Consider the following 19,200-nt stretch of genomic DNA (forward strand, 5'->3'; position numbering starts at 1 on the left):
ATCTGGAGACTCCATTGTAGATGCCAGTTGGAAATGTAGATGGCTCGTGGCGTCCTGTTAAAAATAGTTACGTATGCGTGAACGTAACCGACGCGGTGACATAGTGAGTGGTGTCCCAATTCCTTGGGAAAGATTTCAACCCCTACCCCTTGTTGCTTCATTTCGAGGACCAAGGGGTAGTGGGCAAGGGCTAAGGGGTAGTGGACAAGGGGGGTATTGGGATTGGGCCTAAGTCTCTTTGTAGAAAAACACTATGAGAAAATGACCCTACTTCTTCACTTTATTACCTCAGTAAAGATTTTCCTAATGCGTTTATGGTCTCAATTGCTAGTTTTAAGTCTTCGTAAAATTCAGCATGATTTTCATTTTGTAAATTATGGCTCCATTCAGAGTAAAATAGATGATAAAGTAGTGTATGCTTTAGAGTGTGGCTACCCTGTGTCGCTACCATAGTACCAATTAGTACCATAGTTCTCAATCAGATCCACCCCTCACTCCCCCGCAGTTCCACCCTTTCTTTCTTATGTGGTCACTTCTGGCTCCAAAAAACCAAGATGGTGATGGCTGAAATGCTAAACTCGAGGCTACATAACAGCAGTCCACAAACCAATGGGTGACATCACAGTGTCTACATCCTTTTTTTTTTTTTTAATGCGGTCTAAGGCTATAAAGGATTTGTTTACTGGCACCTGAACCTGTATCATTACTGTCATATTTTCTTCAATTAATCAGCAACAATTTTTGACGGTAGCTTGATCTTTTGAGACATTTTTAAGCTAAAATGCCAAATATTTGTCTGTTCCAGCTGCTTCAATATCAGAATTTGCTGGGGGTTTTATTTATTTATTTATTCTTTTTATATCATTTTATATATTGTTTTCATAGCACTGTTTTGGCGCCATCTTGAGCAGCAGCCTTCTAGCCTGCCTGTTGTTTGCTTTTGCTCCTAGAAAACATTTCTATCTTTTGTACTTGTATATTCTGCCAGACATTCAATACTATATTGTTCCAGTGAGTGACCCTGACCTGGGGTACCCAGTGGTTGTCTGGTTGTTAAAGTTGTGGTTACTGTACTTAGTATTACTGTCATTTGAAGCATTATCTAGCACTAGAATTTCCTTCAGGATAAATAAAGTTCTGTTGAATTGAATTGAATTGTGATCTGAATATCAAAACATGATATTTGAAGACATCGCCTTGGACTCTAGGAATGATAAATGAGCATTTCATGTTTTGATCATTGTAACTGAATCATGTAAGCACGCACTCCAGAAAATGTCATTCCAGTCTACAAGCTGAGTGTGTCTACCCCTAAAATGGGTGAACAAAAGTATTATGTTTTCCCCTTTGAATGTAGATTGCAACCCTTTCTCTGTGGGTCTCCAATAATGGATGGCCTTTCAGGGAACCCACTCATTATCAGAGTGTAGGTAGAGCGTGGAGGATGTTCATTATGTGCCAAGGTTGCCGTGATAAAGATGGAACTTAATATTTTGCAGAAACTACAATGAAATCAGAGCTATTCAGCTGAGATAAATGTGCTTGGAATATACAATAAAATCCATCCATCCATTCAAACAGCAGCTGCGTTAGTCATCAAGTGTTTCATAACTAGATTAAGACAATGTGTTTTCTAACATTAGCTTTCGACATAGTTCCCGTAGACATCTCGATGTTTATTTTGTCAAAGGGAGCAGCTACAACTGTTTTTATTCAACAGTGTTATATAATATATTAATAAAAGCAAGTCAGAAACCACACTCACGCTTACATTATTTTCCCCTAATGTCTGTCATAATGGCCAAGCCAGTCAGTTTCCACGTCTGTGTCAAGCCTCACCACTGTGAATGTTCTCACACATATATCAGCCTCCCACCACCCATCACATACTCTCAGCTCCCTCCTACATTGACCTAAAAAAAACCACAACTTTGATCTCAATGGAAAAACGATCCCCTCATCAGTTCCCACTGTAATCACTGGTATACAATTCCCCAGTGACACAGCTGTGGGTCAGCCCAGTTCAGACAGTCTCCCGTCATAGTTGCTATAGGCGCTTTGTTTGTTGTGGGCTGTCATTAGTGCTTTTGCACCGCCTCATCATGCAGTGTTATGACATTAGGGAAATGTATGTCTTAGCTAGATGCTTTGGTTTGATTTTGTTCTGATGCACATTAGATTAACAGTTGACACATTCATGTGATGAATCAAAAATCAACATCCTGATTACTGAACTTATCAACAGTGAAAAAAAATGTACGACAGGCACCGCTTAAATCCAAACTGAGTCATTGGAGAAATATGCCAAAACAGATTTCCAGCTGTACATTCTACACTATATAAATATGCTATTTCTGTAGAGATGGAGAGGGTTGTGTGTTCTTATTGCAGCAGGATTTAATTTCTTGTTTTGGTGAGTCTGGTTGCCCCTCCAATATTTCTGCACAGCCTGCTAACAGGATTGACACATATTGTTAGCACATGTTTACACACAAGAAGATGTGTTTGTAGGTAGAAGTAAAATAATGAGGGAGCTGATTGGCGGCATGCCTCAGAAAGTAAACACTGTCCAGCCTGCTTAGTCTTTTGTCACATTTGTCTTTTTTAAGCCTCGGTGCTTGACTGGAGCAACCGATTTTGTGCAGTGACACACACGCATAAGTGCTAAAAGCAGCATGAGTGTCGAAAGAACAGCAAAGAGCATTGAACTGCAACCTTATTGTGTATATTCATATTTTTTGCTCAAGTTCCTCCTGAAAGTAATTGTGATGGTGTGTGTGGGTGTGTTTTTTTTAGATTATTACGCTTTAGTTTTCTGCATGTGTGTACCAGACTGTTTGTGTTGTGTGCTAATTACTGTGTGCAGCATGCATTTGTCTGTGATGTGCTCTCATTTATAAGCACATACAAGTCTTTCATATTATGTGTGTGTGTGTGTGTGTGTCAGTGACTGAGAAGGTGCACATTTTTATTGCTCTCTGGTCCGGTATGGAGGCATTCCTAATGAGGCTTGAGTCTCTGCTGCATGGCTCAGAGCCACACTTGTTGGCTCAAGCGATGGGAGGAGCATGCGAGTTAGAGCAGGAGTAAGGGGGGGTTATAAATGTTTAATTCAAACACCACCCTGTGGTCATTTTACATTACCCGCATTTTAAGTCATGACTGAATAGAACAGTATAGAGCTGTGTAACATGCAGCACTTTTTAGCTTCACATAAAATACTATAGATCAAGTCTTGCAGTGCAGTTGTTCCTAATAAAAACTCTAATGAGCTGAAAAAATAAGAAGCACATACCAAGTAAAAGCCTCCACCGACTTCACTTGGTTGGTGATCTCCTGCTTCACTGGCAGTCTTTCTTTTTTCCGGTGGCTGAGCAATCCCAAGAGAGCCATCACAGGTCAAGCGCTGCCCGATAATTAATGTTCACAGCATCGTCATTCAAATCCAGTCATAGAGGCTTTAAGTTGACAAGTAATGAGAGAGCCAGAAACATGAGCTGACAGCAGGACACCATACTCCTCATAACGGAGGTTCAAAGAGGACTGTTCCTATAAATATCCTACTACTGCCATACTGGCGATCCAAAGTTAAGACCAGTACATATTAGAAAGCATCTGCCAAAAGGTTCAGAGTGCTAGTGTCGCAGATAAAGTCTAACCTGTGTACCGTTCAGGATAAGGGTGAGCTGAATTAGTTAATTTCGGTGTCAAGCAACTGTGGAAAACCTTATTGACAACACAGTCTGTGATGTATCCGACAGTTAACGCTATGTGCAGGATCAGTTGCACAACATGGTGATAAAGACTGTTAGGGTACATATTTTGGTTTGTATGTAGGATTTGGGTTTTAAATGTAGGTCAGAGTTTTTTTGAAGTTGATTACTGTACCTCTATCAAAGACTGAAAACGGTTACAGGTTGTGGGTTTAAAAACGTTTCACAATGATCCATACACAGTCATTTGGGTATGAGTCATCAAGTCTGCTAGGTCTGTGGTTGAGAGATGTGTTTCATGTTTGAATATACCTTTGGTTGCAATGTATTTTGTACAACATTTTTATTTGAGGTCACAAAGGTAATAATCTTGTAATTTTTTTATGCAGCAGCACCATGTTGTACTATTTTTTTCTAGTTTATATTAGATTGAATGTGTTTTAACGTCACTGGAAATGCACAGACGGATAATCACTACGTCTGAAATGGCATACTCTGCACTACACACCTAATATATGTACTATTGTATTGTGCAATGAAAACATAGTATGGATCCTTTCGAAATCACTAAGCTGTAATTAACCACTTCACTTACTGAGAGCCTCCTTGTCGGCTGGAGAGACGTAACCATGGTAGCCCATGCCAACTCATGCTCTACTGGTAATTTAAAAATAATTCAAAATTTGTATTACGCCTAGCAAAGTGAAATCTTACATTTCTTATGTACTTAAATTGAAGTATTATCTACGTAACAAAGCTGCCTTGGTCACTGTCTGTTGGAAATGTTGTCTTCTACTGCATTGCATTGTCTAGATATTTAAGCAGGTGTTTCCGGTGTTTGCATACTGTAACTTTTCACTGGACTCAGTATGCAATTCACATACTATTGGTTTCGCACTAAAGCGAAAGAGGTGCGCTATGTCAGACTTAATTCGAACATAACTGTTTCTATCCCCCGTTTTGCAAATCAACATTTTTTCGAATCAACCAAAACCCGGCTAAATCGAGCGTATTTTAGTTTGTGCGAATCAGGGGATTTTAATTCGAATTTTGGTGTTTCCATCATAATTTTCTGTTATTCACTTCAAGTTGCGCATCTAAACAGGCTGATGGAAACATGGCTAGTGAAACCCAGAGTCCCTTTTTCTTTGCTACACGTTTTATCAAATAAACACAGGTCATCGGTTAGATGCCAGGTCTGGTTGCAATTGACACTGTGCCTCTAAAGCCTTTTGGTTTGTTGGCTACATGCTTGAGCTGACGTTAGTTAGCTGCTTGAACGTGCTACACATACTTAGCTCAGTTAGATTCTTCACAATTCAATGGTTCAATTTAATTAGGAAACCATGAGCACCAAAGTGTGCTATAATTCATTTGACATTACTGGCATGGTAAACAAGAGAGGTGGAAAAAGTGGTGACTGCCCAAGTCTGATGTGTCCATTCCTCAGTTATTTATATTTCTTTTGTCTGTAAGGGTCCATCGATCAAAAAAAAAATTAATTAAGCCACATTGTAGATAATGAATGAAGTACTCAATTGGTATTGGTAGTGATGTAAGGGTGCTGGTATTGATAGTGATATCATACTTTTTTAAACGATACCCAGACCTACTTAATAGGATGTTAGTATAGTATGGACACAGCAAATGTCTTGACTCTTTGACTCTTCCAGACTGTGAACAAGCTCCCTGCTCTATCTTCCCCCTCCATTTTAAGCCAACTGTGAAACAGTGTGATTGTATATTTTTCTGACGACTGCCAAAAGTAAAGCTGGAATCGCTTTCTGAATCCCGCCACTATTTGAACCCGTCTGCATGTGTTGGAAATAATCTTGGCTTGTCCAGTGCTAAGCTAAATTTCTCAGCTGGCCTTTTTCCAAGATACACCACCTCTACTCCCCCTTGGCCGCAGTCCAATTTACATAAGCCAGTGTCGTCTTTCCTATGACCATGAGGCTCTGGCCTGTGAATTTAGGTCAGGCTTGTTTGGGGAGATAGGCGGTGGGGATGGCTCCTGGTCTTTAGGACGGACACTAATGAGTACCATTTACACACTGCACTCTCCACTGCTATCTTGCAAATATGGCCCTGTAGCTTGAGAGCCATGGAGAGAAAATGGGTAGATATCCATAGGCCTGGCCTGAATGCAAAATCATTATCAAGCTTTGGAAGCCGACTCAGTTACTTGATGCTCATATGCATTCCAATGAGTTTGCTGCCAAAACAAACAAGGGAGAAATGATTTAAGCCCTTCTAATGCTGTTAAATTCCTGTCATGGATTACACAGCAGTGTCAGTCTAACACTAGTTTGGAGTCAGTTTGGCCCCAACACGCCTCTTAAACCTGACATACTCTCTGCGCACTTTGCCTGCAGTACACCTGACAGATTGGTGTTGGTGTCTAGTTAGGCTTCACACTGCAGTTCAGGTGTCTCAGTTACTTTTTAGTCTAATTATAGACAGTTGGGGATTATGACAACTCTCTGTCTCTCTCTGTATGTGTGTGTGTGTGTGTGCGGGCAAGTTTCTCAAGAGATTTAAATGAGGTCTAATGTGCATCGTAACACAATGGGAGGCTTGGAGTGAGATTTAAAGCTTAGTTACTGCAAGGAGTGCAAGAGCTGTCGCCAGTGATAGGCGTCATTGGGTTTGACTCATTTGCTTGCGCATTAAGTATTAATGAGAAAACAATCAGCAAGCTCATCAAAATTAACAAGCCATCAGCTATATTGCACTTAAGTCAGAGAGTATCATCTGAGGACAACCTCCCAGTCAGTTATACTGAAATGAATGCTTCCTAAAGAACATCTAACTTCCAGTTATTTGCCTGGTTTTGATGGCTGGGTCCATTTGTCTTGTACAGGAAGAGACCTCTGCTGATAATTAGGCTCCCGGTACAAACCTCCTGAATAAAGAACACTGAGGGAATCCTAACTGGGAGTTCACACTTGCCACATGGGAGAAGTTTCAGCAGTCCTCACCACACTGCCCCTTTAATTCTTTACGCAATACCACCACCACCATCTTTTGACCATTCAAGTCCTTCAGATCACTATAGGAAAAGGCATCGATCAGAGAAACAGCGGCACAGTCGAAACATTATCCGTCTTCAGTTCACACATTTCCCTTTGTCAACTGCATGTGTCCACAGAGTTTTCATGTCTCCTAGCAACAGTACGGCATACCATTCAGGCTGTCTATACTCATAAACCAGCCCTCAGCAGCCTGCCTTGAATTTATCATAAATATCTTTGCTGCTTACTCATCTTTACATATTTTCCTCTCTGTCTTTCTGTACATTTCAGCCCCTCACCGAGAACAGGAGAGACCAGCAGTACTGCAGTGCCGGGCCAAACCAAGCCCAGTGGGCAGACTCACAAGATCTGTTTGGTGTGTTCAGACGAGGCCTCGGGATGCCACTACGGGGTTGTTACCTGCGGCAGCTGCAAGGTGTTCTTCAAGAGAGCCGTCGAAGGTTGGTCTCACACGCCTCCCTGCACCCCTCAGTAACTCAGATATGACACACAATTTGTAAATTACAAATCTAAATATAAATTTTAATGTTTTTTTGTTTTTTTTTTTTACATTGATCTTTGTAAAGAAAGAGTTTGGCAACAGTGATAAAAATTCTAAAAGAAGGGTTTTTGTTTAAAACTTTTTCATTTTGAAACGGATGAGTTGTGGCCATATTTACACCGGGCTTTAATCAGATTTACATATTTCACATTCACATTCACATTCACATATAATCATGGAGCTTTTGCACAACAATAAAGCATCTCTGCTGTTTCTCTTTTCTTAGGCAGCAGAAGAATAAAATTATTTCCCAAAGTCCAAGGTCAGAGTGGAATAGTTCGGTGGCAGTTGTTGAACTTCAGTCAACCCACGTCACGTTCATGCACTTTTGCAGTTTTGAGTCTTAGTCCTGACCTTGCATGTTACCGCCTCCTCTTCTTCTTGCCTTTCCTGTTTTTCCTGTATCAAGGCAGTGATAACTTACAAGTAATTATATTTGAAAACAGAAAGCCTACTCCAAAAATAATACGCTATTTCTGTTAACACAGTTTGGCCCCGTAGAGGACTGGTATTATAATAGGCTTGGACAGCCATTCTTCTGCTTTGCTTCAGGAACATTAATATCTTCTAATACTGTATTCGGTTCTGGTCTCAGGCAGTTTGTGCATCAGGGTGCTTGTCTTGAACAAAATCTTGAGATGGGAGGGGAAGGAATGCATCTGACAAACAGAAAGTAATTTATGTTTAAGGATTTCAGCAATGCATTCCATCTCCCTCAGCTTCTCTCTGCTTCTGTTTCTCCATTTCCTGTCTCTCTAAAGCTGCCTCGACAGACGTGTAAGTAGGTTAAAAAGGCTTTTCTGAAGGGTGTGCTACTATTAATTGATTATTGCATTCATCAACAATGGGCAGGTAATGCCTTGGTGAACAATAAATAAACCACTCTCCATTCATAATTGACACTGGTTACTAAATGCGCATACATGAGCCACTCTAATCTCTTGTTTTCAAGTCCCAGTTAGCAGGCAGACAGCATTGTCCTTTTCTTTCATTCTGTGCCTACATTCACTGTCTTTATCTGTCTTTATCTGTAATTAACGCTGCTACTAAAGTAAAAGTAAGTGAAATCATTACTTTGAATGTACGGTGATGGAGTAAACATAGATTGATTGACTTCTGCAGCAGTTCAGGACTAAAACATGGCTGGTGGTTGATGATGGGAAGACATTATTAGCTTCCTGCATACAATCAAAATTATTTGGGGCTACTATTCCTAAAATATGTGCAAAAACAATACTACAGATGGATTGTAAAATTCTAGATATGAACTCTGGACAATCTGCTACAGTTAATTTGTTGAGTTGTATGATTGTTGACTGTTATTCACCATATTAGCTTTATAAAATGCGGCGCTGGTGTAAATGCCAAGCGCTCAAAATGAAGTTTTATTTTTGAAAAGAGCTGCCGACACTAGCACTGAGAAAGTTATATCTGTTTTGTTTTTCTCCCCCCTCTCCATTGTCCGGTCGTTGTCTCTATGGTGAAGGATGGAGAGCACGACAAAACACAGATGGTAAATAAATGCACTTTATATTTAAATTAATAATAATTACAATTATGATGATGATGATGATGATGGTAATACTATCAACTTTGATTTGCCCATGTCCCTGTATTCCTTCAGCACTGAAATATGACCAATCTGCCTAGACACATGCATAGCCTCTTCTGCCAACTATCTGTTAATGCATGCAAATGTTCTGATTTCTTAATTCAAGTCAGCGTTAATTGCCTGTGAGTGATTTTGTGCTCTTCAGTCCCTGCTTGGCACGTTCCACCTCATCATGGCAGGTGGTAGATCCAATAATTGCAATCACACCCTGTCTTTAATTAGACCTATTCTTATGCACTTGAGCCACTTTAACCTCCTGAGATCTGATGTCAAAAATCACCTCTCAGCTCTTTTTGTTTTTGTGTTGTTTTTTTCTCTTGTGCTGCTCATGTGTTTTATGTGTGTGTGTTTCCACTGATGACTGGCCACATTCAGCAGGGTACCCGCGGACCCTTGAAAAGTCTTAAAAAGTCTTAAATTCATGTATCTAAAAGTAAGGCCTGAAAATGTCTTAAATTCATTAGAAATGTCTCAAATTGGTCTTAAATTCATTACTCAAAGATCTTAAAATTGTTGCGGAAGGAATATTTAATCTGACTTTATTTCTTTTCTTTTTTTTATTCTCGCGGCACTTTTCTGTGAGTATCCATGCGCCGTCCAATAACGGCGCGCGCTGGCGGTAGCACATACACAATGAATGGGTTCGTCGGCGGAGGTCGGCGCTTTGTGCGCTCTGTGTGAAAAGGGCTTAGCGGCGCGTGCTGGTCACCTGGAACTCAATATGCTGCTGTAGTGGTTTGTTTTCCAGACATGTGAGTATCTTTGAGCAGTGAAAGTTATTATTTATGACTTTTTACTTGTCGACAGTGATTTTTTTTCCACAGAGCTCTACGTGCGAGCATTTTACTCACATTTGCGACTAAAAATAGTTTTGTGCCAGCAAAATAAATCATTCAGCATGCAGTGCGAGTCCAGATTTCAACCAGCAGCAGAAACGAAAGGCGAATCATGCAGGTTGTGGGTTGAACAGGGGTCACAGACAGGAATACGGTGGTCAAATAGCCTACGGCGGCTCTGCGGCGCAAAATAACGGCTTACCGGCGGCGACAGAGAAATCCGACCCCAGGTCCAGTAGCCTAATTTCCTCTTTTGTTGGCGTCATGACTGCCATTCACATTTCTCTCTGTGGCAGGTAACGGCCCACAAACCTCACCGCACTTTAGGGACTGTTCTTTACTTATGGAGGGACTGTTCTTTACTTGTCAGGGGAGGAGGGTGGCTGGTTGATTTTTATTTTATTTATTTATTTTATTTCAGTCCCCCCTATGTTAATCACTTATTGATGCTGTTTTTGAAGTATGAATAAGTCAATAAGTAATTTATTCCATTGAAATATCATTGATGTATTCTAGAAAAGTGATTTATCTTTTTATAAATGACAAAAGGCACATCTGCCTCATTTTTGCTGTGGTATCGTGATACTACTCAGAACCGTGATACTTTCACTGGTATCGTACCGCTGGGCTGATTGTCAACTGATAACAATATATTTTGACCTCAAATAACAGTAGTCTACAGTAAAATAACATCATTGTGCTGTGAAAACCATGTATCTCCAAAACGTCAGCTTATTATAAGTTAAGAACAGAGGCCCTGTTTTCATCAACAAACCAATTAGGTTTTAAAATGGTTTATGTAATTTAGAAAGTTTGAAAGTTTTATATAAAGGGCCACTTTATGTTTCAGCTTATTTGACATTTTTGAAAAATAAAAACCCACACAGAAATTTTGGCTTATGTGGTTTTAACTGGATAGCAACAATAAGCAATTTCTGCAAAGAATGAGACCCACATTCAACTTAAGAACAAAAACTTATATAACAGAGATATCTCAAATTAGTTACACCCAGCACTCTTAACAGCAATATATGCTTTGTTTTTTTCTAAGGTTTTTCCAAAGTATCATTATTGGCTAAAAATCATCTGTAAATTTAAATTTCTAGTCCAAATAATTTTTTCAGATGAGATTTTAATTATTTTTTGCGTTAAATTCCTCTCCACAGTGGTTTCCACTGAGCAATGTGCCACAATCCTCCCAAGTGTTTTTCCTCCATGCCGTTTAAAACTATGTTTGGCTGCTCTAAGACATAAAAGAAATGAGCTCCTCTACAAGACGTAAAGGTCCAGTGTGTAGGATTTAGGGACATCTATTGGCAGAAATAAAATATAATATAATAAGTATGTTTTCTTTAGTGTATTATCACCTGAAAATAAGAATCGTGTTTTTGTCATTATAGAATGAGCCGTTTATATCTACATAGGAACTGGGTCCTGGTCTACAAAGATCATCATGTTTCTACAGTAGCCCAGAAGGGACAAATTAAACACTAGCTCTAGTCAGGGCCATTTGAATTTCATGTTGGCCTCTGTAGGAAGCAGCTGCCCTGTGACAAGAGCGCTAAATAAACACTGATTTATTTATTTTTTGCGTGAAACTGCTTTATTTAGTGTTTCTACTGGTTTAAATCAGCATGTCTGTTTGTTTTAGAGACATAGAGACGTCCGCGGATCATTTGTCTCCTGGTTAAAAAACCTCCTAAATGTCTGGAACTTACAGTTTCAGAGAAAAAAGGCAAGCACACATGAGCAGGTACTAGGCTACCAGCCCATCTCATCTTAACATAATCGGTACAATGCTTATTTGTAACATGAAACATTAACTTTTTTTGAAGTCTTTTTGGATCGGAGGAGACCTCAGAGGATAATTCGGCTCCTGGTAAAAACCTCCTGAACAATGAACACTGAAGGAATTCTAACTGGGAGAAGTTTCAGCTGGTTACAGTGTGCAGTCCTCACCACTAGATGCCGCTGAATGCTTTTAAATCATACACACTGTTCCTTTAAGAAAGGTATTGAAACAGTAGTTTCAGAACTTTGTGGCAAAATGTAATTTCTTAAATTGCAAAGCAGTTGTGTTTTATGTTATTGCTGCATGGAAGGGGAAGTTAGTTGAGGAAATATGCTTGGATATTTTGCAGTGATAAAACCTTTAATAAAAACATTTTAATTGGTGGCTATGTTAAATGCAGGTTTTTATATCAGTGAGATCCCAGTTAAACTCAGAAACAGACTACATATTTTTATTTTTGCTTCCAGTCACTTACTGTATATGTTCATGGCAATTTAAAATAAAAGTGATTTTCACCATATCAGATGTAATTTTATTGTTTTGGTTAATTATCAAAGACATTTGCTGGTTAAAACTTCCATTTTATTTGCAAACAGTCAGACAAAGTAAATGGTAATTATTGCTGAACTGAAAGGAACTGGTCAGGTCCGAACTCTGTAACTCCTTGCTGTGAGCTGACAGTGCTAACCACTGGCCCACTGAGCAAACACTCATTAGTTGTAGCCCTACATGTTAGTGTTGGCTACAAACCCAGCCAGCGGCTTCACCGACCAGTGCTGAGAGATGCTGCCAGGCCCCTGTTAGCAGATCAGGGCAGGATAAGGGAAAGAGGATATCAGTGTGATTCAGCTGGCACTTTTGACACCACAGATGGCTGTTTACGCCATTGTTTGTAATGACTTCCTGTGATATCAGTGGTGCCTACAACTGGCAGCCCTGAGGCTGCTATCTTGTCGTCACACCACAGACCCTACAGATTAATTTCCAGTCTGTGTGATATATGATTATTCGTAAGTTTAAAGGTGATCCTGTAATATTGATAACCGTCTAGGGAAACATTGCCTTTGCCACTAATATGAATATAAAAATGATTATACATATATACAATTATTAACTAACTAACAACCACAGTTGCATTAATCTATGCTATAAGCTTTAGTCTTTCTATAGTTTTACACTGTTGTGTTAAAGTACAGTACACAGACAGACCAGTTTGCTGTACCTTGATTAGAGAATTTATTTAGCCACCACAAAAAGTGGTTGCTGCTGTTCTGAAGCATCATTAAGATGAGCTAATCATTTGCTTGATGTCCCAGATTCAGTGTTTGCTGGTACTAATAGTTCATGAATTTAGGCTGCAGTATTACACTCAGTATTGACTCACTGTGAGCAAACAGGAGAAGGGCAAAATAATGTAAAGCACTATATGATAACATAAATTGAATGTGAGCTGACTCACTGTTACAAAGGCAACCACACAGGTCAGGGTTACAGAAGTCTGGAAATCAACATTATACAATGCATGAACAGTGGCTGTTCAAACATAAGGACATACTTAAAAAAGGAATTTCTATACTATGTTACTGTCCAGGTCATAACCTTAAAGAGAACTGAAAAAGGCCTGTATGACTCAGCCTAAAGGAAGTATTTCATAGCTGGAAAGATGGACTTTTTGTAAAGCTTGACTGTCTTTATAGTGGGAAGATGCAAATAATTGAAACTGGTGCTACATGATCAGAGAAAACAGAGGAAAAGTGCTTTTGCTCTCTCTCTTGATCCGCTTCTATACTATTTGTATGGTGGTGGCTGGCTTATGAACATTATAATGATTATAATTTTTGGTTTTCTTCTTTTCTAACAACTAGCAGCTAAGTCCTGTGCACAGAGATGCATACAGTATAGTAAAGGTAGCACAGTACACAATTGACCTATGGCTAAGCCACGCCCCCCTCCACTCGCTCGGACGAATTATCAACATTCAGTGACCGGCGCTATGGCAGGTGTCACAGTACACGGCATTTCGCAGGAGCCAATTGATGATTTTTGAGGATATAAAGATCAGATGTCATTGAGAAGTAACCAAAAGGGCCTAAACTACGCATTGGAGGTATATATTCATCATTTTATTGTTGAGAAGGTCGATGAAAAGCTTAAATTACAAGCCAAAATTTACAGGTCACAGTGTACGCTTGTGAACCGCATCTCGTTGCCGTCGCCATCAAAGACAACAAGTTAAAGTGTCACTGAAGTTAAGGTTTTTGGCTCAGAATATGAGAAAAGGATAACGGCCTTTTTACCATCTTTACCAAGAGTGTCTCTCCGTTAGTTTGGTGCTACAGTATTTACATTGAATCATTCAGCATAACGTTTGCCAACCTTTGTTATCTCTGCCATTACAGATAAGTTAATGAAGCTAAGCTCCAGAAGTTAACGTTAGCTTAACTAGAGCCCTTTGGACAACAGCTAACAATGATGTACAATCACCAAAGTACAAAACTAGACCAAAATAGGCTAATGAACTCCCAGCAAACAAGGTGACATGATGAACAACGCAGCTAGGAGCTAACGTTAGGCTAACTTTAGCTAACGTTAGCTAGAGATGTTAAAGATATCTTTATATTTCTTTCCAGCAAAGTGACAATATGTTGCCTCAAACACGATGTTGACTTACCGTAGAACAGATGCAGACATCCTTGTTAATCTTATTCACATTGAGTTGATGTTCTGGTCTAACGTTACCACACAACTTTATCCAAAGGAGACACTTTTCTCGGTTGAGATGTGTTTTAGGAAAGTGTAAAAAATACACCATCGCCCAGCCTCTCAGGATACCTTGTGTCGAAGCTGCATGTACCCCATGCACCATGTTTGACCATTTTTAAACTTCAGATCTCATAAAACCGAACAAACCTGACTTTCTGTAATGCATTTCAATGAACATCCAGGCAGAGCATGTCCGAGTGTATGGGAATGGCTATACACACTGTGATTGGCTCATTGTGTTTGGGGGTGGGGCTTAGCCATAGGTCAATTTCTCTGTAGGCTGTTTTTCCACCCTTTACATATATTTATATAATTGAAAAAAAAAATAGCATTCTTTCCAGTGTTACCTAGACAGATTTTATTTATTTATTTTTGTCTTGGGTTGCCATGATGATATATATACACACAGTGTCATAGTTGTAGCTGCCTGATTCACATTTGTTCACTAAAATGCTGTCTGAATGTCGCTTTAGATGAGCGTCTTAAATATTAGATAACAGTAATGCAAAAATAATCTTTTGTGAACATCTGTGAGAGAATTTTGGCGGCTGACAGCCTAATTAGTTTCGTGTGGGACTGTAGATGAATTAAGGTCATGAACGTGTCAGCTGACATTACCGGCAGGAACAGCAGGTCAAGCCAGGCCAAGAGCCAGCTTTTGAAGAGATGTCTAGCGGCATAAGTCAGGATAAGAAAGATGCCTAAGGAATACGTCCTTTTTCCTCAGTAGTTTTCATTTGTTGTAAGATAGCTGACTTTTAGGAAGTACTCGTTTCAGTTCTAGCATGACAAAGATGTTGGTCAGCAAATACTCTCTGTCTTAGTTTTTATTCACAAACACATATTCATTAACACTGATGTTTGCCAGCTGTTAACCTTAATGGAGAATCTAGAATACAGCTCAAAATTGATTGGTTTGATTATTGCACTGCTTTGTGATGCAATAGCAAAGGATCACAAGACGTTTTCCAAGACGTCACAAGACGTTTTCTGGAACTTATTTTTAGACACATGACTGAACATTGCTCAGAAGTGGTTTGGCATCGTTAAAGTGAGGTTTAAGGCTTTTCTAAGTACAAAGGCTTTATTAGGAATATCATTTTAATATATTGCACTATTCTGCTATCATGCCCACGTGCCTCTAGGATGTAGTGTAGTGATACAGGCAAACAAATTGCACACTGTAGTATTATTTTGACATTCTATTATATGGCGCCAGCGGTTTTATTGAATGCCCTTTAGTTCAAAAAGACGCATCAAACACATGATATTTGGAAGATCAGTAACAATGTTTATGGTCCCAAAGGGCATTTTGTCTTTGTGTAAGGTCTTGTTTCAGGCAGAGATGATTTTTGTGGTCATGCAGAAACTTCTCATCGTGTGTGTGTGTACAATAATTGAAGGGTTGCTGGAGAATGGCACAGAAAGAACAAGTGAAATATTTATGGTATCATCCAGTTTGATGATCCCTCCATCAATTTAGAAAACAGTGGCAAGTTTGATGAATATGAAAAGACTGTACATTACAGGGTTTCTGTGTGATAATTTATTGTATCCTCTTCCTCTGCCGCTCCTCACAGTTTGAGAGCTGTGCACATCGGCTCTATAATGAGTATTGCTATTATGCCACAAGTGACTAATGAGCAGGCCTTCCACCTTACATCTCCATATCTACAGTAATTGGTGATGGGGGAGTATGCTATCATTTAGTCAGCCAGCCATCCAGAAGGGGCATTTGCTCTTTAATAAGAGGTGGCTGTGAGCTCAACATTTTTCAGAAGGAAAATGCAACTTCTAAAGGAGCACTGCTATACAGCTGTGTTTTTCCATCACAGATCTTAAAGCGTCCCCCCCTCCAAAAAAATAAAAAATAAAGGTATAGATTTGTACAAAAGCTGTCCCTCTTAGTCATCATTTATGACCTGCTAGAAGTGTTTGGCAGGTATATTTATCTGTAGGGTAAAGATCCTGCCTTGTGTCTGTATTTTCTGTCTTATTTGGCCGTGTTCGGGACGCTCCTGGGCACAGCATTAGGATAAAAAGGCAGCAAACAGGTACCGCAGTGTAAGCAGAGGAAGAGGAAGCTTTAAAAGTCGCTAACACAGTGCAGAAAAAAAACACATATATAGCTAATATGGGGTTTTACTTTTGCTGGTTATACTGTTTACAAACCTGCGTAGTATACCTTTAAGCTGAATTGCAACTTTAGGTTAGATGATGGCTGGGCGATATAACGACTATACGATATGTTGATATATTTTCAAGCAAGATATAAATTTAGACCGTCTATATCGATATAGGGTCATGTTGCATTACATAACGCATACCAATGTGCATCTCTCCTCCCTCACAATCTCCGCACAGCTCCACCCCACTCATTTACTCACATGTTCCCCAGCAACACTAAACGCGACACAGAGCTGCTAGTCTGTTTAATCTATCTGTTAATTAGTCTACAGTGTGACATCAGTCTATATGTTGCACATGCTACACTAAATCAGTCTGTGAGATGAATGAAATGGCCGCAGGACACATGCAACCCAGTGCTGCGCTGCTAGTTTGTGTGTGAGGTGGATCATAGTGCGTTGCCGTTCCTCTTGGTAGTTTTAGTCTATTTTATGACACAGAGGCAGCGCCTGGATGCAGGCGACAGATTTATTTTAAAAATGCAGCGACAATACAGACATCACATATAGGAGACGTATATAATGTGGACAAAGTGCCTCTAACTCCTTCCTTCCCTCATCCTCTCTGTTGATGCAGTGTGCATAAATAAGATATATAGATTACATCATTTTCCAGCACTAGATTGATTTGAAAGGCTAACAGATGGACAATGACTTTTTAACTCCCTCACAAACATTTTTAATTCCAAACTTCAATGGATTTACTTGATACCTTTATACTCACATTAAAGTTTTGTGTCCTGTGCTGCAAACCTTTAAACCTCTGTAGCTCCAGTGCTGTGTGAAAAAACGTTAATGTAAAGCCTTGCTATTTATTTTATGTCAGTTTTCATTTACATGTTGTGCAGCTGTATATTTTCAAACAGGGAAAAATCCCTGTCTTTGCATTTTATTTTGATCACAGCCTGTTTTTATAAAACACAAATGTGGCTTTGACTTGTAACTGAAAACATGCAGCCTATTTTGTAGAAGATACCAAGATATATATTGTGTATCGCCATTCAGCCTGTAAATACAGAGATATGATTTTTTGTCCATATCACCCAGCCCTAGTTAAATGCAGCACAGATCAGCTGCCAGTTTGGTATCTAATGAGTTACTGGAAGTGAAAAAACGGCCTGCATTCCTGCAGGCTTTTTTTTTTCTTTTGTGGTTGCATCTCATCTCTTTCTCTGCCACTCATTGACTTGTATAACACTTGGCTGTGTTTTTCCCTAACGGACCAGGATCTAAGACAGCTTTTTAGGAATACAGAAGTTGAGAATAATAAGTTCATACAGGCCATATCAAGAGTACAATGTTAACTGTAAGACCTGTGGCTGTTTTGACACAAGAGGCAGCTTTGATTGAGTTTGCAGTGCAAGTAGAGTCCTCCTAAATCACTGCCTACGTTCTGTTTTTTTCCACAGTGTTACATGAGCTCAACAGCAGATGTGAATATCTTTGCTGGGTTAGTGACTCATCTAGCACATCCGAGGTTATTCTGGTTTATAATGGCAGTTGGATTTCATAGAACAACTGTCAGAATGAAACATAAAGAAATGACCATGGCATGTCTGCCATGACGTTATGGGACATCCCCTTATTAATTTTGTCTATTAGATTGATTATGGCTCAGTTTGAACTCAAAAGAATGTGTTGATGCTGGAAAGATGAGATTCATGTGACACTCCTCAGGCTCTGCAGCATAAGTACTCTATGTGATAAAAGCAAAACACTGTTGCTCTGTGGCCCGGGCTACTACTGAGCTGACATGGTAACATCACGTAGATCTATAGCTCTTCCAGGGTGGACCGTGAAGTATACTGCTGCAGCTCCATGGAGGAAGAGGGGTCTTACACTGCTACTGGCTTGTATTTACAAAAATATGAAGTAGTGGTGCATGCCAGCAACAGCTGTGGCTTGAGGCATTATGTTTTGCCTTGTATGTATGTCTGTCTGTCCCATTCTCGTAAACAGGATATCTCAACAATGCTTGAGGGACTTTTTTTTTCAAATTCGGCACAAATGTCCACTTGGAGTCAACAAAAAAGTAATTGGAATTAGGTGGCCAAAGGTCAAAGTCACTGTGACCTTGAGTCTGTCTCATTCTTGTGATTGCAATATCTCAAGAAGGCCTTGAAGGTTTACTTCAGAGTTGAAACAAACGCCCACTTGAACTCAAGAATGAACTGATTAGATTTTGGTGGTCAGGGATCAAGGTCACCATGATCTCACAAAACATGTTATTGCCATCACTCAAGGATTGCTTATTGTGAAAAAACAATCACATAAAACTCTAGTAGGATATAATGAAATGTTGACGGTATTTATCAAAGATCAACATCACTGTGACATCATAATATGATGCAAAAACACTTTTCCAGTCAGGAACAGAAGGGAAACATTTGGTCAGATACTGAATTGGTGACACCAATCTTGGGTCCCCACGCTGAAACTTTGCTGATGGTAAAGATCTGTGTGTGAAGCATCCATGTTTTCACACATATGGATGTGATTTGTAAGTACAATTCAAATGGTTCATGGAGGCATTCAAATGCGAGGGGACAATACTAGTTTTAGTTTAGTGTAGCGTTGCTGTAGTGTAGTGTGTAAATACTAGCACACCAAATCCAGAACAAAAAAAAGATACCCCAACAAATAGACCCTTTACTCCTGTTTGAGTACTGTCTGCTAAAAACTACAGTGCTCTACTGTTTGGGGAAATTACTGAATCTTTTTT

General features: G+C 39.5%; 1 protein-coding gene across 3 annotated transcripts in view; it reads left to right on the forward strand.

Annotated features, from left to right (window-relative positions):
* The window catches only part of LOC117264062 (glucocorticoid receptor-like), an 86,630-nt gene that overhangs the window by 48,148 nt on the left and 19,282 nt on the right, over positions 1-19,200 (forward strand). For 2 of the 3 annotated variants that reach the window (XM_033637863.2, XM_078172555.1), the window contains exons 3-4: positions 7,019-7,188; positions 8,776-8,802. In XM_033637863.2, the coding sequence (XP_033493754.1) occupies positions 7,019-7,188; positions 8,776-8,802 (197 nt within the window). The remainder of the gene's footprint in view (positions 1-7,018; positions 7,189-8,775; positions 8,803-19,200) is intronic. The other variant, XM_033637873.2, reaches the window with a different exon arrangement.

Source organism: Epinephelus lanceolatus, chromosome 11 (genome assembly GCF_041903045.1).
Source record: "Epinephelus lanceolatus isolate andai-2023 chromosome 11, ASM4190304v1, whole genome shotgun sequence".
Lineage (NCBI taxonomy): Eukaryota > Metazoa > Chordata > Actinopteri > Perciformes > Serranidae > Epinephelus > Epinephelus lanceolatus.